The sequence below is a fragment of the Hyaena hyaena genome, unplaced genomic scaffold, assembly GCF_003009895.1.
Source record: "Hyaena hyaena isolate Hyena2069 unplaced genomic scaffold, ASM300989v1 scaffold_206, whole genome shotgun sequence".
Classification (NCBI taxonomy): domain Eukaryota; kingdom Metazoa; phylum Chordata; class Mammalia; order Carnivora; family Hyaenidae; genus Hyaena; species Hyaena hyaena.
The window spans coordinates 601158-627599 of record NW_024080840.1 but is presented as its reverse complement, the minus strand read 5'-3'; the positions used below and the strand labels follow the sequence as shown (position 1 = coordinate 627599).

The 26442-nt window shown below is 45.3% G+C and overlaps 1 protein-coding gene across 2 annotated transcripts in view; it reads left to right on the top strand.

Annotated features, from left to right (window-relative positions):
* The window catches only part of PRUNE2 (prune homolog 2 with BCH domain), a 254834-nt gene that overhangs the window by 159507 nt on the left and 68885 nt on the right, over positions 1-26442 (top strand). The window contains exons 7-9 of one of the 2 annotated variants that reach the window (XM_039242178.1): positions 4939-5097; positions 8189-14753; positions 15118-15883. In XM_039242178.1, coding sequence (XP_039098109.1) covers positions 4939-5097; positions 8189-14753; positions 15118-15883 — 7490 coding nt within the window. Of the gene's footprint in view, positions 1-4938; positions 5098-8188; positions 14754-15117; positions 15884-26442 lie in introns of those variants that run through there. The other variant, XM_039242177.1, reaches the window with a different exon arrangement.

Genomic DNA, 26442 nt, shown 5'->3' with positions numbered 1-26442 from the left:
GTCGGTACCCGATTGGTTCGGCCCATCTGGCCTGACCGCAAACTGCCAACCGTAGCATCTTGGGACATAGGCACCTCTGTTAAACCTAGCTGTTGCTGTTGCTAGGGAAGTAACTAAGGGCAGGCTGCCTACTTACTTCCTGCAGTTTTTCCTGGGACTGGGTCCAGGCCTAGTTCACTCTCAAGATGGAGGCTTTTTCTAAACTGGAGTCAGTTAGATTTAGGTCTCACATTAACAGGACATGCCGGTGGATGAGGAAAGAAAGGAATCAATAATTTCTAGATGTTTAGCTTGAGTAATTGGTGTCATTTAATGATATGGAGGAACCTGGGGTGGAGGTAGGTTCCATTTTATTTGAGAAACTTATTCGACATTGATGTGGAAATACCATGTGGATCGACAAGGGCCAGGTTCAGATGGATGAAGCTTGTTGTCACTGGCAGACAATGGTTTGAAAGCCAGCAACTGGATGAGATCCCCAAAGAGAAGGTGGAGAGAAAGGAGAGAAAGAGGCTTGGAAACACAGCCCGAGGCATGAACATTTAGAGGTTGAAAAAGAAGAGGAGCCAGCAGAGGTGACAGAGGAGTAGCCAGGAGCTGGGAGAAAAAACACGGAGAATGTGAGGGCAGGAAAGTAAAGGAATGAAGTGTTTCAAGAAGGAGGGAGGATCAACCTCGTGGAATTCTTCGGAGAAGTCAAATAGAGTCCTGCAAGCGACTGGTACTTTTCCTTGAAGAACAGTTTCAATGGGATGATAGAGGCAGAAATCCGACAGCAGGATTCAGGACACAACGAAGAGAGGAATACATGAGCAATGAAACGACAGTGGGGCTTTCTCTCTCAAGGAATATCCACATTTAAGTACTCAAATGTTTACTAGCCATGACTTAGATCGCCTTTATTTCATGTAATGCACTACAGCTGTCAGCATGGAACATAAAGACTGAGTTTTTCAGAGCGCTGGAAAAAGAACGAAACCAGGGTTTTGTGAGAGCATGGAATTTTCCACTGCGTTTGCGGACTTTCAACCACAAATGTAGCAAGTCTCTTGGACGCTGTCACTGTCGCTATCTCGGTTGTTACATTAAAGGAGAACCGTAGCACTTCTGTTTGCCTGTGCCGTGTCATCATGATCGTCGACCTCTCACCTGAGCTTTAGGCTGGGAAATGATAAACCTTTTTTTCTCCCCACCACTTCCGGGTCTTCCCATTCATCCCCAAACTGGAAAATATTCAGGCAAAAGGACTCATGGCCTCTAAAAATGTTTAAGGATCAAATCTTTGGACCCATGAATGGCACAAAGACAACGACAAGGAGCATTTCACATACTCCCTAGCTGATGTACTGCGGTAGGTTGGGGTTTTGCCAGTCAGATCGCAGCCACAATGAGTAGTTAAAGTAACTTTGTCAATTCCGTGCAGCCGTCTCAGGCTGGAAGTCGTGGTGCAGATGTGGAAGGTGGCGCGCTGGGGCAGGGTTGGTAAGTTAAGGTAGGAGCTCTTTATTTTCTAAACCTTGGACAAACTGAGTGAGATGTACCTACGTGTATGTATATAATTTTAGCTTAAGGTGGCGGAGACGTTTTGGAGACATTTGAGCAGACTAACAAATAGTATTTGTATACATGTAACTAAAACAGTAATTTATCAGGTAGAAGGCAGATGGGGGGAACGAAATGCCAACCTGTATCTACAGTTGGGTTGTGTTGATGATAAAGTGCTATTTATTCAGGGCCAGCCTCGCTTGTCAGCAATGAGAGAGCCGTCACGGCACATGACTCCCTGTGTAGCTAGAAGACAATAATAAATTATCTCCTATGCAAACAGCACCGGCATAAAAGCAGAACGGATTCTGCTTCCCAGATTCCTGAAGATTCTCACTCATTCCCTCATTTGATTCTGTTTGAAACACGATCCTCCCCACGTCCTCACACTGGTGAGATCACCTCCGGTTTGGGGAGTTATAGGAAGGTATGTAGGACACAGTTGGTGATCTCTGCTCTGGAGACACTGTGACATGCAACGTGCCTAAGCGAGTCACATAAATGTTTTTTTTTTAATACTCATACGATCGTATGGATTTTGGGGGCCACCTGGAGGAAAAGTGGGAGAGTGTCACCCAATGTAGCTTGGTCCCAAGAATCTTGAGGCACCTAATGAAAATACAGAATCTTGGACCCAATCCTGGACCCAATAAATACAAACGTGTCGCAAAATGACTCAGAAATACACAGCCTGCCCTGCGGTGATTTTTATGTTGAAAGTGGTGTGAGGAACAAGGAGCTGAGGGTGAGAGTTAGTTCAAGCAGTGAAAGAATCCAAAGAAAGATATGTATTCTCACAAGAAAAAAAAATAACAGTGAAGAAATACCGCCCTTTTTGAAAATGCTTTTCCATTCCCAATGTGCGTTCGAATCTCCAATGCGTGTTTGAATCACCTAGAATTTTTGGAAAAAAATTTCCAAAATTTGCAGTTTCTATTTCAATAAGTCTGGGGGGATGGCCTGAGACTCTGCATTTTAACACGATGCTTGGTGTTGCCAGAGCCGCTGGACTTGAGTCCAGCAAGATCATAGAGCCGTCATTTTCACACAGAAGAATCCAAACAGATTGGAGCTCAGCCAACAGTTTTGAATAGCAAACATTCCACACGTATGGCTTTGAATAATGCCACATGCAGTGAATCCTCATCTTGTGTTTGGACACCAGTAAAACCTGCCTTCTTTTGTTCAAATGACCTAGCTGACAGTCTTGTGATAATTGTTATGATATGTGAAAATCTCTTAGAAATGTTGTACCTTCTTTCAAGGGTTTATAACTGCATGTGGGGGATTTTATGTACATTATGAAAAAAAAAAGTTTTTAAAGGACAGTTGTTGAGCTTCTTGGCCAAAGCCTTTAGTCTAGAGGATGTAGGAGATAAGATGTAGGTACTTGCCATCCATGCTTGTTTTCCTTCAGGACCATATCTTCCTTCCTTCCTTCCTTCCTTCCTTCCTTCCTTCCTTCCTTCCTTCCTTCCTCCCTTCCTTCCTTCCTTCATTTTTAAATGTTATTTATTTTTGAGAGAGAGGAGGGGACCATGAGCGGGGTAGGGGCAGAGAGAGAGGGAGGGAGAGAATCCCAAGTAGGCTCCATGCTGGCAGTGCAGAACTCACAAACCATGAGATCATGACCTGAGCCGAAATGAAGAGTCAGCTGCTTAACTGACTGAGCCACCCAGGCGCCCCTCTTCTTCTTTTCTAACTCATGATGGCAGAAACCTCAGCACTGAGGTTGTCTTCAGGGAGAATGATGATTTGGAATAATTTCATCTATAGAATGTATACTGTGTATGACATGAGGTCCAACTTTTAAATATATTTTAAATATTTACTTCTATTGTGAGTGAATTGCCTTCTTTAAGTATCTATTTTATAACTTGTTAAGACACTTGGACAATAAATAAAAAGCATGAAAACTGACAATACGCTTTCGGACACACAGGTTTATAAAAGCTATTGTATTTGCCCATCATAAATGTCACTACCAAGTGGGTACAATAGATCCTTGGTGTTCAGCAATGATATATCCTGAGAGCTTTGTGAGTTCCCCTGTGCCAGGCCTTGTAACCAAAAAGGGAAATGGTCTGGTGAGATGCCTAGAGAGAGCGATTGCCGCAGAAGTAGGCCACAAACACTCCTTGAGGTGGGGACGCGGGTGACAGGCGGCGCTCGCACATCTGGCAGCTATCTCATGTGGCCCCTCATGGTTGAGATTCAACTCAGCAGAATTATAGATTGCATGTGTTACAGATATTCTAAAGCAGCTGGTAAATTATCTGAGGCACAAATATGAAATCCACTGGTTTAAAGAGCTGCCACATACAAACAGTATTCTGTGCACGGAAAATATCTGCACCCACGTGCAGGGCTCGGTCTAGCTCTTCACAGCGGCTGTCGGAGGAGGGGGTACATGGCTCCTCCTCTTCCAGTGGTATTTCTGCATCACTCTGACACCTCGCCAGTGGCTTGGGTAGTGCTGATGACTTTTGTATCAGAACAAAAATTAAGAGTTCTTTGTGTCTCTTGAGTGCCCATGGTGATGATTTTCACTGAGTAGTGCAACGGACTGTCGATTGGTAGTACATGATGATCGAATCTATATGCTGTGACAGAGGTTTGTGTAGCAAAGGCTGATACTGGGATACATCTCTCTTGTCATTCAAAAACATTTTTCTGAGCCACTAGTACATGCGAGGCATTACGCTAGGGGCTCACCTATGGTCTTCACTGCATTTCTTTAAGAAAGAGAAACAACTATGCCAACAAAGTGGTTCTCACTGCAGCTCATACAACTCAGAGACCAGCACATATTCGAAGAGGATGTGAGCCACAGGCCTGGGTGCTGTGTGGTGGTGGCTTCCTTTTCCAAAATTACTCATTCCTTCTTAGCTGCCACTTGAAGCAAGAAGATCTGGCATCAGAGTCCTTCCGTAAATCTCCCGGGCGTCTCCCCAGGAATAAAAAGCAGAGCATTAACTCAGCTCGCTTCATCCTTAGGGGTCCTTCTTGGTGTCATAAGTCATTGGAAAACAATTATAAAAAAAGAACAGCTCCCTCCTATTTTTCTAGGGATAGGTTGTAATAACAGTCAGCAGCCATTCTTACATCCTATGAACAATAAAAGGAAAAGTAATATTTACAAAGTTAACATTCAGATAAACATTTTAGGAAGGAAAACTGTTTAGATATTTGTTCCTTGTCTAAACTGCCTTAATAAGGGCCAAGACTCCTTCCTTTCTTGAGTTAGGAAAACAAACAAGCAAAGGACATTTTAAGCCAGAGCTCGAGAGTTTGCAGGCCTGTGTGTTTATCTGGCTTGCGTCTGATTTGTGGCATGACTCCCGGAAGCCGGGCAGGTTGGCATTAATATAAAATTGCCTGTTGTTGTTTCAGAACTGTATGTTTCACAGCAATATCAGCAGTGACTTGAAAGCATTTGCAGACAAGTTCGGCTATGATGTCCTCATCCTCCTGGCCAGCTACCTGTCAGAGGAAGAGCAGCCGAGACGACAGATTGCTGTGTACTCCCAGAACCTCGAGTTGTGCAGTCAGGTAAGGACCTTCTTCACTCTGGCCCATTTCACTGCTTCCTAACCTACTGGCTGTCACAACACGCAGTGGGACATGGGGACGCACTGGTGGCCCAGAGAAAGAGACCCAAGAGATAAGGTCCTAGAGTGTGAGTTTTAAGAAATGTGGGTGGGAGCACCTGGGTGGCTCAGTCAGTTGAGTGTCAGACTTCAGCTCAGGTTGTGATCTCACAGTTCATGAGTTCAAGCCCCACATCGGGCTAGGTGCTGTCAGTATAGAGCCTGCTTCAGATCCTGTCTCCCTCTTTCTCTCTGCCCCTCCCAACTCACACTGTCTCTCTCAAAAATAAATAAACATTTAAGAAATAAATAAAATATTATTAAAGGAAGAGAAAGAAATGTTGGGGGTATTGTGCACATTGGGCCATTGATTGATAAAAATCTGTGTTTAATTCTCAACACTTGACTTCAGAGTTTTAGTGTTTAGTTTTACTGCTGTATTGCCAAAAAAAAAATCACCTAATTAGAATTGGCAGTGAGATAAATATTGGCCCTTTTTGAAAAGTTGAGGTGTAATGGGAATCCAACATTGTATTCGTTTCTGGGGTATGACCTAATGATTTGATATTTGTGTATAGTCTGAAGTGGTACCCACAAAGTCTAGTGAACATGCATTGTCATACATAGTTACAAAACACATATTCATGTGATGAGGATTTTTTAAGATCTCCTCTTTTAACAACTCTCAAATATGCAACACAGTGGCCATCTGTACATGACATCCCCAGGATTTCCTTGTTTTGTAATTGGAAGCTTCTACCTTTTGACCCCCTTTACCTCCACCCAGGGCGTGTTATTTTATTTTATTTTATTTTATTTTATTTTATTTTATTTTATTTATTTTTTGTACTAAGTTTAGTTGACAGGTGTAGAATATAGTGATTCAACAACTGCATACATTATGCTGTGCCCACAAGTGTCACTAGCTCTTGTCATCATACGACACTTATACTGTTGACTATATTCCCTGTACCTTTCATCCCCCGTGACCACCAAGGGCCTTTTAAAAGATCCCCATATCTATTTGTCTTAGAGACTAAATCTATAAAAGAGAAAGAGCATATCTTTTTCACCCAAAGAAGGGCGAGTCCTGTGGACAATGTTTGCTTAGAAGGCTGCTATTTGGTCATACCTAAAGAGGCTTAGTCCTTGTCTAAATACCTATTTGGTGCCCAGTGTTTAGTCACCAGTGATCTAATGCTTTGATAAAGTTGATTTGTCTCCAACCACTAAAATTCTAATTGGTTAATTAGCCAGCTCCTCTTGGTTGATAACTGACTTTTTTAACCGAACGTTTTGGAAATAATATAAGAGGTAGACAAAATCAAAATAGGGCACGGGAATGCTTTAAGAACTAATATGAGAACCTACATGATTCATCATAATTACGGATGACATGAACCTAGAACAGTCTGCTCACTAATCTTTCCTCATTAACAGATTAGACACCTGTCTATCCGCAGGTGGCTACGCACAGTCCTGACTCCTTTCTTCTTCTACATCGTCACTCTCTGTTCCCCAGGAGATCCATCTTGGCTGTTTTGCATGTGACTGTAGGCACTTACAGACTCCTCTGTGCATTCTCAAGTCCAAATATGGAAGAGCCCCTGCTCCAGATGTGTTTTGTACCCTCCTTTCTGACCCTCACACATCTGTGCACTGCCTCACCAGCCTGTGGCTTTTTCAATGCTTTTTGTCTGCACTGGGTTCCAAAGCTCTATTTCATCTTTGGTCACTGGTTTCCTAGGGACAGACTTATATCTCCTAAGCCTCCAACATGGTGGTTTTCAAATCACTTTTAGAAGCAAATCAGTTTTAAAATTGAGTAATCTAAAACAGACAAAAGCGGGAGAGCAGGTAAAGGGATCAGATGCCCTTGAACCTGTTCTCTCCTGCCTCCCCTCTTCCCCATGGCCTTGAACCCGCTCTGCCCTGCCTCTCTTCTTCCCCATGGCCTTCCCCAGCCATCACCTTAGAGACAGTTCCTCTGAGCAGCACAAGGTGAAGACTACACTAGAGGAATCCTGTGTCCACATGATCACAGTTGATGAAAGGTCAGCCTCTGCAGAGTTCAAAATGTGGCTTCTTCACTTGTTAACTCCAAGTTGTTTAACCTTGCTGTGTCTCTATTTCATCACTGGCAAAACAGGGACAAAGAATCCTTATCTTGTAACAGAATTATTTTGAGGATTAAAGAAAATAATGCACATAAAACCTTTAAACTGTCTGTGCCTGGCATATGGAAACACTCAATAAGTGTTTATTAGCATCATCATCATCATCGTCTATGTGAGCCCTGTATTTATTATTACTATTGCTGCTATTACCTTCACTAATCCGGTGGGGCCATTTCAAAAGCCCACTGTGCAAAATATCCCTGACATTTCCTAAAAATCCTAGAGCTGCATCCTGGTTCTGGCCTCACACCAGCTGTCACACATTCTCTTGGCCTCCCAGGTGAGCTTTGTCTGTTCCAGGCTCCCTGTCGATGCGTCCTGGGGAGGGAAGAGGTAGTTGGGGCCCGAGTGCTGTTGAAAAGTTCCACCTCTGGTACCTTTCTCTTTATTATGTTTTCCTTCTCCTTATGAGGCTTTCCGAGGCAAATGCAGGTCCTGGGTGCCTGGCCCTAAACCAGAGCCCTTCGCCCACCCGATTGCCCCTTATTCTTACACGTGTCCCCCTAGTTCTTCTCGGCAACCAGCATTCTCTCTGCTTTTTGCAAACTTGAGTTGCACTCCCATTGGAAGATGGTATCCTATTACGACAAGAAAAGGTTGACATCTCTTAACCTGCAACTTTCAGAAGCAACCAAATTTGAGCAGCGGGATTTTGAGTTAAAAGAAGAGTCAGTTGGATGGGATTGTAGAAAGAGTCAGTGGTACAGGAAGCGGGACTTTCCGTGTCTTACGTTAGGCAGTTTTCAGTTGTTTGAGATCTTCTTCGTAGACAGATGAACACAGATTGATTTTATATTAAGAAAAATTAAGAAAGACCCATTGCCAAGGGCAGGCAGTGCCTGAGTGCTCACACAGACCCCTGTGCCTCCCTGACAGATCTGCTGTGAACTGGAAGAAAGCCAGACCCCTTGCCTGGAGCTGGAGCCCTTTGAATGTGGCTGTGATGAGATCCTGGTGTACCAGCAGGAGAACCCTTTGGTGACCTGTGATCAGGTGGTTCTTCTTGTCAAGGAAGTCATCAACAGGAGGTGTCCAGAGATGGTCTCCAACAGCCGGACGTCCTCGACAGAAGCTGTGGCAGGCAGCGCCCCGCTGTCCCAGGGATCTTCCGGGATTATGGAGCTATACGGTTCTGACATAGAGCCCCAGCCCAGCTCCGTGAATTTCATAGAAAACCCTCCAGATCTGAATGATTCTAACCAGGCTCAGGTGGATGTAAACATCGACCTTGTCAGTCCAGATAGCGGGTTGGCCACCATTAGGAGCAGCCGTTCATCCAAGGAGAGCTCGGTTTTCCTCAGTGATGACAGTCCAGTGGGAGAAGGGGCAGGGCCTCACCACAGCCTTCTCCCAGGGTTTGACTCCTATAGTCCCATCCCCGAAGGAGCAGTACCGGAGGAGCACGCCCGGTCTGGAGAACACAGTGAAGCCTTTGACCTCTTCACCTTTGACCCAGCACCCCTGGCTTCTGGGCAGTCCCAACCATCTTCTCATTCTGCAGACTACTCTCCCACAGATGACTTCTTCCCCAATAGTGATTCATCAGAAGGACAACCCCCGACGGGGCCTAAAGAAATCAATGGGATAGGGACGGACCTGTCCAAATATTCATCCAGTTCGCTTCTGTCAGAGGCTGGCAAAGATAACCTTGTGGAATTTGATGAGGAATTTGTTCAGAGACAAGAAAGTCCCAAGGATAACTCTGAAAGAAAAGTGAGCCTGACAGGTTTTATGGAAGGTAAGTCTCCTTCCCCAGAAAGGCTGAAAAGTATTGGAAAGAGGATCCCACCAACACCTATGAACAGCTTTGTAGAAAGCTCACCATCCACAGAAGAACCAGCCCTACTCTATCCAGAAGATGTGACCCCAAAAGCAGTAGACACGGGTCACCTAGGGCCACCTCAGACCCGTGCGCGGTGCAGCAGCTGGTGGGGTGGTTTGGAAATTGACTCTAAAAATATTGCGGATGCATGGAGTTCCAGTGAACAAGAGTCTGTCTTCCAGAGCCCCGAGTCATGGAAAGACCATAAGCCAAGCCCAGTTGATAGGAGAGCCTCAGATTCTATATTTCAACCAAAGAGTCTCGAATTCCCAAAGTCAAGTCCCTGGGAGCCTGAATTTGGTCAGCCTGGGCTGGGCAGCAATAATATTCAAGACCCAAACGAGGACCACTTGCAGTTTCAGAGCATGCCCACAGAGAAATCGAGTTTGCCCAGTGCTTCTCCTCAGGGAACAAACCACCTGATAGAAGACTTTGCTGCCCTGTGGCGTTCTGATCGCTCTCCCACAGCGATGCCGGAGCCGTGGGGAAACCCCACAGAAGATGGGGAATCAGCTGCTGTGGTGTCATTCCCAGGCTGGAGTGCATTTGGTAAAGAAGAGGGTGCCAAAGCCTTGACAAATAACTGGAATCTGCATCCCACGAGCGGCGAGACACCTTCTGCAAGGGACCCGAGTGAATGGGCCATGGCAAAAAGTGGGTTTTCTTTTCCTTCGGAAGACAATTCACCCAGTGAAGCAAATAATGAAGCAGCTCCAGAAATCTGGAGCAAGAAGAACCACGACTCCAGGGATAATATCCTTATATCTGGAAATCCCAGATCCAATCTGGATCATGCGTGGAATAATTCTAAACCAACAAAGGAAGATCAGAATGGCTTAGTGGATCCACAAATCAGGGGGAAGGAGTATGAAAAGGTAGACTCCTGGAACCTTTTTGAGGAAGGTATCAAGAAAGGAGGGTCAGACGTCCTGGCGCCGTGGGAAGATTCTTTCTTATACAAATGTCCCGATTACAGTGCATCCAACATAGGGGAAGATTCGGTGCCCTCCCCCTTAGATACCAACTACTCCACATCTGACTCCTATACTTCGCCAACATTTGCTGGAGAAGAAAAAGAAACAGAAAACAAGCAATTTGCTCAAGAGGGAGGGTCTGAGTCCAAAGATGCTAACTCTGCCACCAGGGAGACTGAAATGCCTCCCCAGTCACCCCAGCAGCCACCTAGAAATCGAATTAGTTCAGGTCCTGGGAACCTAGAAATGTGGGGCTCACCTGATGCAGATAAAAGTTCTGAAGCAAATGTCACTTACAGCTCCGATAGGGATTTACTCGGGACGGAGCCCACAGATGATAAGAACATCTCCATGGAGGACGACCTCGGGGAAAGCAGCCTGTCCAGTTACGACGACCCCAGTGTGATGCAGCTGTACAATGAAACAAATCGACAGCTCACGCTCCTACACAGCAGCACTAACTCCCGCCAGATGGCCCCTGACAGCCTTGACCTGTGGAACAGAGTGATTCTGGAGGACACGCAGTCCACTGCGACCATCTCTGATATGGATAACGATTTGGACTGGGATGACTGTAGCGCAGGTGTGGCCATCTCCAGCGAAGGTCAAGCACAAGGATATGCGACTGAAAGCACCGAACCAGAAACCCGATTTTCAGTGAGACAGCTGGAGCCATGGGGTGTGGAGTATCAGGAAGCAAATCAGGGAGACTGGGAACTCCCTGCTTCTTCTGAGCACAACAAGGACACTCTGGCCAATGAGTATCACACGTTGAATGAAAAAAGTGGACAGCTGATCGCAAATAGTCTTTGGGACTCCGTCATGAGAGACAATGACATGTCTTCATTAATCTTACCAGGCCCATCATATGTTACGGGTTCTGAACAACACAGATCTCCTCCCGGAACTCCCAGCTCATCAGAAAAAATTAAAGACAGTTGTATCCCAGATGTGCTAGAAACCTCTGGAGCCAATGAGTCAGATGCCCTTGATCCCGATAAGCAGGACACATGCAGAGGAACCTTGCCAAGTGATGCAACATCCTTGGCAACCAACCTTGAGAATCCAGGGCATTTTGGACACTCCGATCCATGGAGAGGTCCTAGCTTTGGACAAAGCAAAAGTGAGGAGGAAGCCCATGGAGCCACTGCTAGAGAGCACCTCTGTGAGGAGGAGACGTTGGATGGAGCTTCGGAGAGGTCTGGAAAAGGGCAAAGCGACCAAGAAGGCTCTTCCCCAGTTGTATCTGCACATCAAGAAATCTGTGATGAATCTGGCAAAATCAGCTCTCTTTCAGTCCCTTCCAGTCCTCAGACTGAGGAGCCCCAGGAGGTTTTAGAGCATGAGAGGGAGTCTTACAGTCCAGATCCCCGCGATGTGCACACAGAAGTGCCCACAAATGACCTGCAGGCGGAAGAGACCTGTGACAACCACCTCACGTATCACAGAAATTCAGAGGAAGCCACTGACACTTCCGGTGGGCTTGGGCTGAATTTAACAAAAACTGTATCTTTACCTGAAATGGATCTCGAGAAAACTGAAGAGTGTAACATTCTGGAACCAGAGAGAGTGAACCAAGAGCCACCCCGTGAATGTCCCCAAAGCCTTGACATTTGGGATGGCTCTGTAGATAACGACGTGCAGGTCAATTTCCCAAATTCTGAGATTACTAAGAATCTTGAAGTTGAAAGTACTGAAAACAGCCTTCCAGGAGCTATTTCGTCAGGAAATTATCGCAGAGATAGTATTTCTAGTGAGTATACACACTCGAGTGCATCGAGCCCTGGCCTAAATGATTCTTCAGCTCCATTGCCTTCCTGGGACCATGGACCAAATATGGGGGATCAGGAGCAGAATCAAGATGACTGGAGCAAACAGAGCCACCAAGAGTCTGAACTAATTACTACTGATGGCCAAGTAGAAGCAATTACTGAAATGGAGGACCTGGGCAAAAACAAAATGGACAAGTTTGAGAAGAGCTTAGATCTCAAGGTTCCTAAATTTTTAGAGATTTGGAATGACTCAGCAGATGGTGATTCCTTTTCCTCTGTATCCAGCCCTGAGACAGGCAAATATTCTGAACATTCCGATGCATATCGGGAAAGAAATCTAGTAGTTAGCCATCAGGAGAAAAATGACGAAGACCTTCCTACAACTGTGCAGCCAGAGGATGCCTTCATTTCAACAAGCTCAGGCTCTGATGATGACAGCATAGGTGATGAAGAGTCAGTGGAGAAAGAGATCCATTTGGGCACTTGCCAAGTTGCTCAGAGTGAACCCAGAGCTTGGGATTCACTGAATGAACCTAATCTGGTATTGGTCACTGCTGACCCCAAGTCTGGGGAATGTCCTGCGTATGGAGGCAATTCAGAATCAACAGAGAACAAGTCAGACCCGTTCTGTGATGATCAACAAAGCAGCCCCTATCACTGGAATTTCTCACCGCTAAAGGAGACTGAACTACAGGTTACAGCAGTGGATATGGAGATGAGATCTTCTCCTGAAACAGGGAAGACGGGAGATACCATCTGGCAGATATCTCCCACAAGTGAATCAAAGAATGAGAATTATTCCAAGTTGGAAATGCTTGGCTTCTCAGCTGAGAGCACCGAGTGGTGGAATGGCTCTCTACAGGAAGGACGACCCATTGAGAACACATTTGAAAGGGAATTGCCTAACTCAAGTAGTGTGTTAGAGATGAGTTCTTCAGTATACCACAAAGTGAGTCCCTGGGGAGTACCCATCCAGGGTGATATTGAACCCATAGAAATGCATTGCACTAATCCCTTCAGTGATGAACATCTGTCACCCTTTCTGGATAGCAATGAGGAGAGCTCCCATGAGCAACTCTGGAACATTCAACCAAGACAGCCAGACCTGGAAGCTGATCAGCTTGGCCAGCTTGTAATATTGGACCAAATTAAAGAAAAGGATTCTAGAGAGCAAACCTTCGTGTCTTCTGCTGGCGAAGAGCTGACTTCTGAAACACCTACCCAAGATAGCCAGTGTCAGAACACAGTGCTGTCCATCTGGGATCAGCCAGACGCAACATTTACTCCCACAGATGAAAATGAATGTGTTGTATCTAATGTTTTGACTGTGGAATGTCAAGAAACAAATTGGTGGGAAGAAGAAAAATCATACTCCAGTGAAATAACAAATTCAAGCATTGCCTCAGGAGATTTCCCGGCTGTCAGTTCTTCTGCCCAGTTGATAAAGAAGTCAGGCTCTGAGTGGGATATCTCTACTTCTAGTGAGGGCCCCCAAGGCACATTTGTTCCAGATATTTTACATGGCAACTTCCAGGAGGGTGGGCAACTGGCCTCGGCGTCGCCTGATTTGTGGATAGATGCTAAGCAGCCCTTCGGTTTGAAAGCAGATGGTGAGAATCCAGATATACTGACCCACTGTGACCATGACAGCAATTCTCAGGCTTCCAACAGCCCTGATATATGCCATGGTTATGAAGCAAAGCAAGAGACTGAGCAGCTCATCAGGGCTGGAGTGGGACCGGAAGGGGAAGCCAGTGAGTTATATCTCACTGAGCCAAAGATGGACGAAGAGCACAATCAGGAGCCTGGGCAGGAATTTATCCCGTACAATTCAGAACTCTGTTCTGAAAATGTAATTCCACTGCCTCCGATCAGTGATCAAGTGAACCTAAGTGGCTCATCTCAGCCTACCTCTCGCGAAGGTTCTCCTGAACCCTCTGAAATAAACAGTGAAAACAATACAGGTTTAAAAACATCAGAGAACGTTGCTGCCTCTGATGTAGCACCAACTTTGGAACTCGCTGACAGAACAATCCCAATGATTGACAGCATGGGGACCGGTATTTCTGTAACTCTCCAGGAGCCTATAATGGACAGCAACAGCTTGTTGATGTCAGAGGGCTTCTCTCCTGAAAGCCAGACAGATGTAGGAGCCTTGTCGGACCATGAGCAACTTTTTGCTACTGAGAATTCTGTCACTGTTCCTGATGCCCTGCTAGCCTCAGACACTTGTCTGGACATTAGCGAAGCTGCCTTTGACCACAGTTTCAGCGATGCCTCAGGTCTTAACACATCCACGGGCACAATAGATGACATGAGTAAACTGACATTATCAGAGGGCAATCCAGAAACACCAGTCGACGGGGATGCAGGGAAGCAAGATATCTGTTCATCCGAAGCCTCTTGGGGTGATTTCGAATATGATGTCATGGGCCAAAATATCGATGAAGATTTAATGAAAGAGCCTGAATATTTTCTCTATGGTGGTGACCCTCCCTTGGAAGAAGACCAACTGAAGCACCCGCTGGCACCTTACACACCTCCCTTTGATTTGTCCTATCTCACAGAACCTACTGTTGGTGTCAAAACAACAGAGGAACCTGGTTCTCCAGAGGATGAGTCCCTAGGGAGCGAAGCGGCCGAGATGCTGCTTTCTGCCCTTCCCGATCAAGAAGGCAAGGAAAATCACGCCGAGACCCCAGACCGACAGCCTGGCCAACTGGTTGTCCTGCATATTCATGAAGACCCTGAGTCCGTTTCTTTGGAAGTAGGAGCTGACTCCAACCTTGAATTGTCTCCGTCACACATCGACTGGGAAGTAGAAACAGATAATTCGGATTCGCCAGCAGGTGGAGACGTAGGACCAGCAAATGGTAAGAAACAACCCATCCCTCCAACCCCCAGAAACTGCTGTTTTCACGCAATTAACATATTTGTAAACTGAGCTCTTCCTACCACTGCGGGTAAAAGAGGAACTAACTTCATTTGCAATGCATGCCTCCCCAAGTCCTGTGTTAAGGCAGCAATAGTGTCTGCTTTTCCTGTAATACCCATGGGAAAATTAAACTGCTCTCCCAAAATAAAATAAATAAAATAAAATAAAATAAAACAGAACAAACAAACAAAAAACTTCTTAAATTCTCCGTCCTTAGATGGATCATTTGCAAAGATCACAAATCTCGTGATGTGTTAATAGAGCCTTGTTCTCCCCTTCTCCTCTTCATCTTCCACTTCTAGGTGCCAGCAAGGGAATATCAGAATTGGAAGAAGAAAAAATAACTCCTACCAAAGGGCCTGAGCAGGTAACAGCAGAATGCAGGGAAGAAAGGTGCCAGGAGAAGAATGAAGACGATCATGGACCACACATGGATTACATACTTGTAAACCACGAAGAGAATTCACCCGCAAAGCCAGAGACCTGTGAAGCGAGAGAAAACACATCTGAATTCGAAGAGTTTCACACAGGTTCTGAAGAAGCAGAGGTGTCAGGAACTCAGCTGGCCGGCTTCCCAGATTCATGTCAGCTTGTCTCCTCAGCTGAAAGACGAGATCATTCTGCAGAGAGAAGGTCTCCCCAAAGTGATAGGAGATCATCTCCTGAAAGTCCTGGGCAAGACCAGACTTGGATGGTCGTGGGCCATAGGGAGGTGGCTGATCAGTCGTCGGAAGATAGGAACTCAGGACCTGGAGGGGCTGGCAAAGATGCAGAGTCAACCTCTGATGCTGGCTTGGGCGAGGGTCCCCAGATTCAAGTTCTAGGAGGAATGAAGCCTCTGGAATCTTTAGCGCTGGAAGAGGCCTCTGGTCTGGGCAGCCAGTCACGGAAGAGCAAGAGGTGCGGCGAGGCTGACCCAGATGCAGTTATGATGCAGGCTGTCACCCATGACAATGAATGGGAAATGCTTTCACCGCAGCCTTCTCAGAAAAACACGATCCTTGAAACGGAAATGGAGGAAGAGACAGAGTTTCTTGAGCCCAGAACAAGGACACCGAGACCGAACGGGTAAGCAGAACGCTAGATTTATCTATTTCTTTTTCCTGAGAAACATTGTATTGGAAAACTGGGGGAATGGTGAAGGACTGTGGAATACGAAGACTATGTAGATGGCTCCTGCATAGTCAGGACAAGCAGCTGCTACGTGGCCGTGAAGACAATGATGCTTTGTGTGTATTTTCACCCAAAAAAGCCCCTTCAATTTCCATCCAGAGTCTGTACTTACCCTTCCAATACTTCTACTTACACCACCTACTCAATACCTATTTTACTCCTCAACAGGCAGCTGGAACCAGAGAGGGGAAGGCACTAATATTTATTCACAGCACCAAGCAGTTTGCTCACAGTATCTGATTTAACCAACACCCCTGAGGTGTCGGGTATTATTACCTTTATTTAGCACCAGGACTAAGGAGACTCGTCAGCAGGCTCAAAATCTCAGTGTGAAGCATTCACTCCCCAATTGGCTGGAAGACTGGCAGACAACCATCAGACTAGTGATTCATTTGTTCGTTCATTCATTCATTCATTCATTTACCATATGGTGTCTGAGCATCTGCTTTGTAGGGAGTTTCTGGGTAGCCAGTGGATATATAGCAGGGGACAGAATGCCATCTCTGTCCTCAAGCCCCCAGGTCCTGTGGATACCATTGAGGGTCGTTCATTTCTTTTCATTTGTCCTAATGAACCTCTCTTGCTCCCAGGGACAAAGGGCAAATGTGACCAGTAAAGGGGAATATCTTCTTTCCTCTTTAAAATACAGTAGAAAACAAGATCCCTTTTTCCTACTCATTTTGGGAGTATAGAGCACTAGGCATACCACATACTCACTGTGAGTCAAAGAATCTGGAGTCCAGCCTGGCCCTGCCATTATCGGTTATGTATCTTAGGATGAACCCCTACGCTCAGATTTCTTCATCCGTGAAATCGGTGGGTTGGGCCGGAGGATCTCAAGTCTTTCTCCAAGTTTACATTTGTGTGAACTTAGTTTGTGTGTAAACAGCCGTGTCTGGGAGAGCTGTGGTGGTCACAAATGACATTTCTCCATGAAAGGAAGAGAAAAACAAGAAGGAATCGCAGGGGTATACAGTAAGGGCTAGGAAGGTGCCATAAAGAGTTAAAAGCTGCTACTCAAGTGCAGCTTTTTAAAGCCAGACTTCTTCAGTTGGCCTCATCTTCCCTTCTTCCTGTCAAGCCATTTCCTTCCAGAGGGACCCCAGATCCGTTATCAGAAAGAGAGTAGCAGATGGATCCCAGCAGCCCTGCTGGCATTGTTCGAGATTGAGCTAAGAACTCAGGCAGCCTGGGCTTGGCTGAGCTATTGTTGGCATCTCGTCTGCGCTTTGCATGTGCCCCTGGCCACCCCACAGATGACCATGTTCAGTGGTGCCACTCCACCCACTTGCTTTTAATACAGTTTCTTGGCTTGTATTTTTCTGTGCCCCTGAACACAGTAATGAACATTTTCTCACAATCGGGGGAGGGGGCAGAATTTCCTGGGGCCATTTGTATTACATTTTGCCTATATCATGAACCCTAAATCTATTTAAAAGCTTCCCCTTTGTGCTAGGTTTTGAGAGGGTGCAGAGTTGTCTAAATGGTGATTCTCTAAGTAGGGTCCTAAAATCAGCAGCCTCGGAGTGCCCGCCTGACTTCAGTCAGTAGAGCATTCGACTCTTGACCTTGGGCTCATGAGTTCAAGTCATACGCTGGGAGCAGAGATGACTTAAAAAAAATTTTTTTTAAGTTAAACAAATAACCCCAGCAGCCTCAGAATCACCTGGTGCTTGTTAGGAATACATATTACTGACCCCACTCCAGACTCTTCCTGAATCAAGAACTTGCAGTAGGGTCCAGCAATCGGTGCCTTAACACAGGTGATTCTGATGCACGCTGAAGTGTGAGAACCACTGGTCTACAGCCCAGTGGGAGTTTCCAGTTTAATAAGGGAGCGAAACATAGGCGAAGAGGTAGATACTAGTGGAACATGTAAATCAAGATAGTTCATGACGACACGTGTATAAATACGAATAGCTACCTGTCACCAGCCCTTGGCCCATAGATGCACCAGCTCATATAACCATGACAGGAATTCTGCAAGGAAGGAAGCTGATGTTCAGAAGGTTGAATCACTTGCTGTGGTTTCCAGTTAGAAAGTGAAGAAGCTGGGATTTGAATTTAAAGCTTTCTGTGTCCAGAGTGTGTGTTAATACCAGTAAATTAGGAGGAGGGGCATCCATACATATGGGCATCCATCCATATGGAGGGGGAATAGGAGGTGGTTTATTTTCTACCAGCATCAGGAGGTAGAGTGCCCAGGGGCCCCGACACATTAAAGGGCCCCTGCGAAACTCTGAACTGCTTTTAAAATCTAAAGAAAAAAAAAATGATTATATTCCTGTGTGGATTCTAGGGTTTTTTTCTATCAATGCAGATGTAAACTAGCTTTGGATTTTTTTTAATGAAGGAAGGAGCTCATGAAGGTTACAGTGCCTAAGGCTCACCAAAGTCATACTGTGGCTGTAAGGGGTATAATTTGAGATAGGCGTTCAAGGCAGGTCATAATCTAGAAAGACAAAGAAGAGGGTAAGACGTCAGCCAAGTTGTCTAGAAGAGTGAGGTGAAGGAAACTGTGGACCCAGGAAGGTAATTACGGAAGCAATGTAAAATAGTCCTATTTTTTGCAACCAAAAATCTGGAAACATCTGACACATAATTTGATCATAGGACACAATCAAGACTGTCCCGGAAAAAAAAAAACGTAAATTTGGTTTTCAAAAACAGAAGTGGGCTGGGGTGCCTGGGTAGCCCAGTCGATTAAGTGTCCGACTTTGGCTCAAGGTTATGATCTCACGGTTCATAAGTTCGAGCCCCACATTGGGCTCTGTGCTGACAGTGTGGAGCCTGCTTGGGATGCTCTGTCCCTCTCTCTCTTTGCCCCTCCCCTGCTCTCTCTCTCTCTCTCAAAAATAAATAAAGATTAAAAAAAAAACAGAAATGGGCTGACAGTATATGCAATATGACATACCAGCTACAAATTGGCTCCTAGCCCTCCCCTCCTCCAGCTGCACCCCCTCACTCAGCTCCCACATCGTTTTGAGAGCAGCAAGCCATATTTTCAGAACGCGAGGAAGCCTTAGAATGTGGCTTTTCTGCCTTGTTCAAAGTCCGTTGATTTTAGTGTTAGTCACATCTAAAAAATACCTTCACGGCAATACCTAGACTGGCGTATGAGCAAATAACTGGGCACCATAACCTAGCCAAGTTGGCACATAATATTCATGATCGTGGGTTCTATTCAAAAGCCTGAGTGACGTGCTAAAGGAGCATGAAACTGTCAACCTTTGTAAACTCACCACCATCTGAATTGTATAAAAATGGGAGGGCCGGTGTACAAATACTGATCCTTGGGTCTCGGAATAAGGAAATAATAGCTGTGCAGGGTGATAAAAGGAAGCAATTTCCAAGCGGGGTAAGAAAACAGACTCTTTGTGTCTGGTCTCTTACAGATACAAGCAGGGATAGGCCGCAGGGCGGGGAGAGGCAGAGTAGGGGTGAGTGAGGGCGAGATCTGGCACCTGTGCTTTTGAAGCAGTATTTGCAAAAAACCTGATCCTTGTACGTGTGGACCTACAGCTTGTCTTGTAGCTGCGGGAGGTGAGCTATCTGGTACTCCCTAACATAAAAATGACTTTGAAACACAATAGATGTCATATTCCCTATGACCTGCTTCTTATGATCATCTCTGTGCATTCTTTTCTTTTTACATTAGTAACATTGGCCTTTTTTTTTCTGTCTGACAAGACTGTGGGAAAGAACTCCCTTTTCACCCTGTGAGTGACACCATTAAATCTTTATATGGTTTTCATGAGACCTTCTAAAACCAGACTTTTCTGTCTGTGACTTATGGTTGAGGAATTAGTACATGGGGTCTTATACCCGGTGGATGCTGAAAATTAGGAGAAAAAAACAAACAAACAGGTAACGAATTATCCGACCCTTTCAGTGTCGGGTAATATATGTTCAGGCACTTAGAAGAATCAGGCTCTTGGAGCACATGCTACCCCCTCACTGGGTCTTGCTGTTTGGATGGGCTGTCACCCAGTTCCACACATTTGCCCTTTCTCCGAGGTAAGTTGCTATTCCATCAACTACAGCATTGCCTTGTTTATTCCTGGTTACTTGGCTTTGCCCTGAACCGACCCTGGAGACCAAACTTGGCCTGAGTCTGTGTTCATTTATTTTTGTAATTCTGTTTGATCACTTGGTGGGTTATGATTGGTGGCAATCAAGTATCATTAGAAGTTCTTGAAATCTGCACTTTAATTCAGGCCTTGGTCTCCTTTAAAAAACAGTTTTTTTCTGTAATGTTTCTTTATTTTTGAGAACAAGAGAGACAGAGCATGAGCAGGGGAGGGGCTGAGAGAGAGACACACACACAGAATCCGAAGCAGGCTCCAGGCTCTGAGCTATCAGCCCAGAGCCTGACACAGAGCTTTAACTCCCAACCCTTGGGATCATGACCTGAGCCAAAGTCGGACACTTAACTGACTGAGCCACCCAGGCGCCCCTTCCTTTTTGAAAAAATTATTTTTTTCTCCAGAATCTCCCCACCACCCCCAGCTCCCTCTCCACCTCTGGCCAGCCCTACCCAGAGCAGACTTTACATAAGTCTTATTTAAAGTCTTATTTGAAGTCTGCTCCACCCAGTTGCCATTTGAAACAAACAGGGCCAGTTTTATTACCCCAGCTTCGTAGATAAACAAACCAATTCAGCAAATGAGCTGTTAGTGTCATCCAGAAGTGAGAAAGTGGTAAAATAAGGACTTGAACTTACGTTTTCTCCCCTCCCGGCCCGTGCTTGTCAGGGAGGCACAGAGGCCATAGCAATCATTTTTTAAAAAACGTTATTCTATCGGTGAATGTATCTCTTCCTACTTGCATGGTCCCACGGAGGGGTGCATCAAGCTTAATAGGCAAAGACCTCATGGTGTGATTTGGAAAATAACTGAATCAGATCCGGCCTCTGACTGTTCTCACTGTCATGTGACCCACGGAGCCCTGTTCATGCCTGAACACGTATTTCATACCACAGCAGATTTGTGACGGTTCCTGTGTGTCCGTGGGCTTCTCCCCATCTGTGGCTCGTGGGGCCAGTTTGAGTGGCCGGAGGCCAGAGGGAGGCGAGAAAATCAGAACCCTTCAAGGTGCTTCTAAGTTTTCCCAAATATTTATAGATGTGGTATTTTGTGGTAACGGATTGTATAGCAAGAGAAAGCGCTGGACACTGAAACGAGGTGGTGCAAGTCAGCTGTCCGTGGGAGGGACACCCACACAGGAGCCCTTTCGTGTTGTGTTGGCTTGGAGCTTGAGGAAGAATCCAAGGTATTTCTCCAGCTGGAATGGTGAAATGTCAGAACTAATGGCAGGCAGAAACGACTTCCATGAAAATTGATGGCATTGCAGAAAGACGAGAAGTCATGGCTTTCAAAAGCAGGAGGCGTTAGTCTGTCAGGGACCCAGCAGCCGAGAGATGACACATTCACATGAGGATAATTCGAGAAATAGTTAATAAAGGGCCTATTTGCGAAGACAGAAGCGAAGTGTGAAGAATTCGCAGAAAGGGCGTAGTAGCTCAGGATAGAAATAGGATAGAAACAGGATAGCTGTTATCTGAGGCCTGGGGGGGGGGGGGGGGGGGGGGGGGGGGGGGGGGGGGGGGAGAGCAGGGGAAGAGGATTATCAGAACCAAGAACAGGCATTTCAGTTTCCCTGAGAAGAGCAGAAGCCGAGAGGGGAGCAGAGCCAGTGAGGGGCATTTCGGCAGGGAGGAGGCTGGAGGAGTGAATATCCTTACCCCCACCTTCCTCCCTCTGATCTCCCACCAGGGCCCCTAAAACCAAGTGGAATTCAGAGGGGGGGGAGAGAGCCTCCTGCCACAGGGAGCAAGATGGAGAGAGTAAGAGAGTGACGCTGAAGAAGTAAACAGATGTGACTCAGCACAGCTGCCTTAATTAGAAAGCAATGGAACCTCAGCTTCTGAAAAGTGAATCTGTTACCAAACAGGATAGTTAATGATTCCCCCTCCCCCAACCCGTGCGTTGGACCATCTGTTTCCAAGATCCACGGGAGAGTTCTTTTGGAACCAGTGCTGTCCAAAGTCACCCAGGATTGGGTCACACTTTGTGGAAATCCATGCTGTGCCAATGGAAGATACTAGTGTTAGACCACCTTTTCCAAAGGAGAATCACCTAGGACAAAGCCCACAAACACAAAAGGAGTTGATTGTTCAGGTTTATTTTAGTCTGGCCAGACGGCCCCTCCCGAGCACCCAAAGAGTCCTTGGAAGAGCGCGCCATTGAGCCATAGCTCAGGGTTTATATAGGGAGAGGGGCAAAGCCGGTGTACAGAAGCGAGAATTTTGCGGTTAGAGGTGGGGGGTGCTTAACAGTCACTTGAAGAACATGTTTTTGACCCTTCTAATCACAATGTTCACTAAAGATTTACATCTCAGGGGCTTGCTGCAGCCAGGAGGAGCTAGGTTGCTCGACCCCTGATCTTTTACCCGAATAGAATTTGAGATCAAACTATGGTTGGTATCCTCATTTGCAAGCCCCTCACCTTTTGGCTCAAGGGAGTTTTACACTAGGGTACTACCTCCCCTCTGTTATAACTGTTGGTTAACGGATGTCAGACAAACGTTTTGTTCTAGGTAATGGCCAGGCAATAAAATGTTTAATTCACTCCCATAAACGATCTCAAAATGTTGGTCAACTCCAAATCAAAATTTATGGAAGATTGAGTAAAAAAATATGAAATGTATATGTTTGTATACAAGTCCCCAAATCTGCCCGGGGTTAAGCGCAAACCAGCAGAAAACTATGCACTTGTGTCGTGTCACCAAGGATCCCATAAAGTTTCTTTATCCTGTATTTTTGTTGTTGTATGCCATTGGCTCATGCTGATGGAAGACGTTAGGTCAGCCCAGTGAAACTCGTCTCTACGGCAAGGAGGTTGTTGAGAGCATAATTTTCTAATCGAGGAATACGTGTACTAATGTAACTCCAATCCAGTCTCCATCCCGACTGTTAAGGAATGTGACTTCATTTAATTAATAGCATGTATGTAATTGATCATGTTTATCCTTTTGAGTTGGCTCCTTGAAAGCTCACATTTCACACACAAATGTATCACACTTGCCCACATCGAATGAATAGAATTCTGGAATACATATTTTATTATATTCATATAAGTCCTAACTCCATGATATGATCCTATCACTATTTTTCTTTTTTAGCTACTTGTTTACGACTTTGTCTTAAAGTTTATTTATTTATTTTGAAAGAGAGTGAGAAAGCGTGAGTGGGGGAGGGGCAGAGAGAGGGAGAGAATCCCAAGCAGGCTCTGCAGTGGCAGTGCAGGGCTAGAACTCACGAATCCATCAATGAGATTATGACCTGAGCTGAAACCAAGAGTTGGATGCTTAACCGACTGAGCCACCCAGATGCCTCTCTTTTCCAGCTTCTTTTAAGTCATGTGATGATGATGGATCTTTTTTTAATGTTTATTGATTTTTGAGAGAGAGAGAAACAGAGTGTCACCAGGGGAGGAACAGAGAGAGAGGGAGACACAGAATCTGAAATAGGCTCCAGGCACTGAGCTGTTCAAAGCAGAGCTCGCACCCACAAACCCGGAGATCATGACTTCAGCCAAAGTCAGATCCTCAACGGACTGAGCCACCCAAGCGCCCCTGGTGGTGGATTTTTACATGTCTATTAATATCATTAAATGCACACATCGTGTTTGTACAACTGTTCATGGTTCTCCTGAGAAGACTTAACTTTTTCCCCCTTGCTTTTTTGCTCTTAGCACCTCCTTTAAGTCCTTGCTCTTCCTCCACCCTATTTTCTGCACATTGAAATTCTACTTTTCATTTAAGACCTAGACCAAATGCCCTTTCTTTCCTGAAACATTCTCCAGTCTTTTCAAACAGAAGGAAGCCCTTTCTCTCCTGAATCTTCCTTCGCTTTGCACCTGTTCTGTGGCCTTCCTCACAATCTGCCTCTTGTTGCACTTATTAGAGTCTCTCTTATGAACACACCTGGTTGGAAGCCACTCGAGACAGTGGTTATGATGTATATACATCTTTATTTCCCACACCGCTGCAAACAGTGTTTATACTAATAAAGTTGTGTCTTAGAGTCAAATATTTATTGAAGGCGGATAACAGTCATTGAGATGAGGGAATCTTAGAAACTTTAGTGGAGAATCTAGTTTCCTTCTGCCATTCAAAATCATTTAGATTTTCATAAATGACACTGGCCTGGGATTTTCCTTCATCATCTGGCTCTCATCTAGTTTGGGAATCCAAGATATATTGGCACCATAAAACAAACGAGGGAAACTTCCCTCTTTTTCCTCTTCTTTGGAATAACTTGTATCATCCAGGGAGATCATCTAATACATGAGGATTGAGTAGTATTTATAGAACCATCGGTGCCTGTTGCTTAGATGGAGGGATAAATTTTTTTTTTTACTGGTAATTTTATTTCTTAGTGATTACTGGTCTATTCAGGTTTTCTAGTTCTTCCTGTGTCAACTTTACTATTTACTGTTTTTCTGGAAAATTGTCCAATTCCTCAAAGTTTTCCCAATCTTCATAATAAAGATGTTCATGTATTCTCTTACTATTTTTTTCAAGCTGCAGCTACATTTTTTATTCTTAATATTATTTATTTGTATCTTCGCTCTTTTTTCCTTGTTCAGTCTTTCTAGAGATGGGTTCATTTTTTTTTTTTAATTTTTTAATGTTTATTTATTCTTTGAGAGAGAGAGAAAGACAGAGTGTGAGCTGGGGAGGGGCAGAGAGAGAGGGAGACACAGACTCTAACCAGTCTCCAGGCTCTGAGCTATCAGCACAGAGCCCCACGCGAGGCTTAAACTCATGGACTGTGAGATCATGACTTGAGGTTTCATCTCGATAACTGACGGTTTTCTTCCTGTTAGTATGTTTCACGTTCTTTCTATTTATCTCAGAGGTCCCTGCTTTAGCCACTGAGCACCAATTACTATTTGCTTCTGCCAGCATCTCCATAATTGAACTACAAGTTCATACAGTGCCATGATACTCACATTTCCCTACTGTTAATGAACGATTCCAGTCTAAGAGGGAAATTGAAGATTGGAATTACTTGTCATACCTGGATCTCTCATCTAGCATTATTGGACGTGGTCTCCTTCTCAATTAATTATAATGATCTGGCTGAGTATAATAACCTCTTCAAGCCCCAGTACCCTATCAGTCTGGTGCACGCACATACACACACACACACACACACACACACACACACACGTACACTCCACTCAATCTTACATGGCAGCCTTGCCCTGGTTGGCCCACCTGGATCCTTCAACTACACTCCTATCGCATCCTATCAACCTGGCCCTACAATCTATACTCCACTCACTGGCTTGAGTGAGACCTTTCAAATGTCAGTATCTTCTTTTCACCACCCACTTTCTTAAAACCCTCCAGATGTCCTCTGCTTTATTTTGGAATACAATTCTGATTCTTTACTACAAGCCTGTAAAGCCCTATGTGTCCTAATCACTGCTTACATGTCTGATCAGTAAGAGTACCTCCTCCATCAGCCCTGAGGCTTGCACACCAGACCATTTCCAATGTAGTGATTTGGTGCCAGCTGTATTCTGTCTAGAACTCTCTTGACATGGCTGACTTATTCTTATCATTCATGCCTCCCCAGAGAGCTCTTTCTTCTATAATTACTCCATCTAGAGCAGCAGAAAGTGAACAGCCAAGTTATTCTATGCAGAGGTTCTCAGAGGGGGGATTTTGCCCACCCCCTCCCCACCCCCAGGGAACATGTGGCACTGTCTGGAGCCATTTTGGATTGTCACACTGGGGCAGACGCTACTCTCATCTAGTGGGGAAAGGCCTCTGGTGCTGCTACATACCTTACACCACACAGCAAAGGATAATGCAACCCTAAGTGTCAAGACTGTCAAGGTTCAGAACCCCGTTCTTTCCCACTGCCCAGTCTTATTTTCTTCCGTTTACTTGTTTAGTTGATTTTGTTCCGTCTCCACATGGGAGAATGTACTCCACCAAGTGTCTCAACACAACTTGCCTTTAATGAAACTGATCATCTCTGATTTTTCTGCTTCCTTTGCCAGCGGACACGTGGTAAATTAAGCTTGGGAGTAACTTAGTTCAGGCTACGACAGATTCTCACAGGTTAGGTGGTTTATAAATGACAGAAGTTTATTTCTCACTGCTTTGGAGGCTGGAAATCTGAAATCAGGGTGCCAAGAAGGTCAGGTTCTGATGAGAGTCTGCTCCTCAGATGCAGACTGCCAACTTCTCACTGTGTCCTCACACAGAGGTGGAAAGAGTGAGAGAGCTGTTCTGAGGGTCCTTTGAGAAGGGCACTAATTCCAGGGTGCCTGGGTGGCTGAGTCATTTGAGCCTCCAACTCTTGAGTTTGGCTTGGGTCATGATCCCAGTGTTGTGGGATTGAGCCCAGTGTCAGGCTCTGCACTAAGCATGG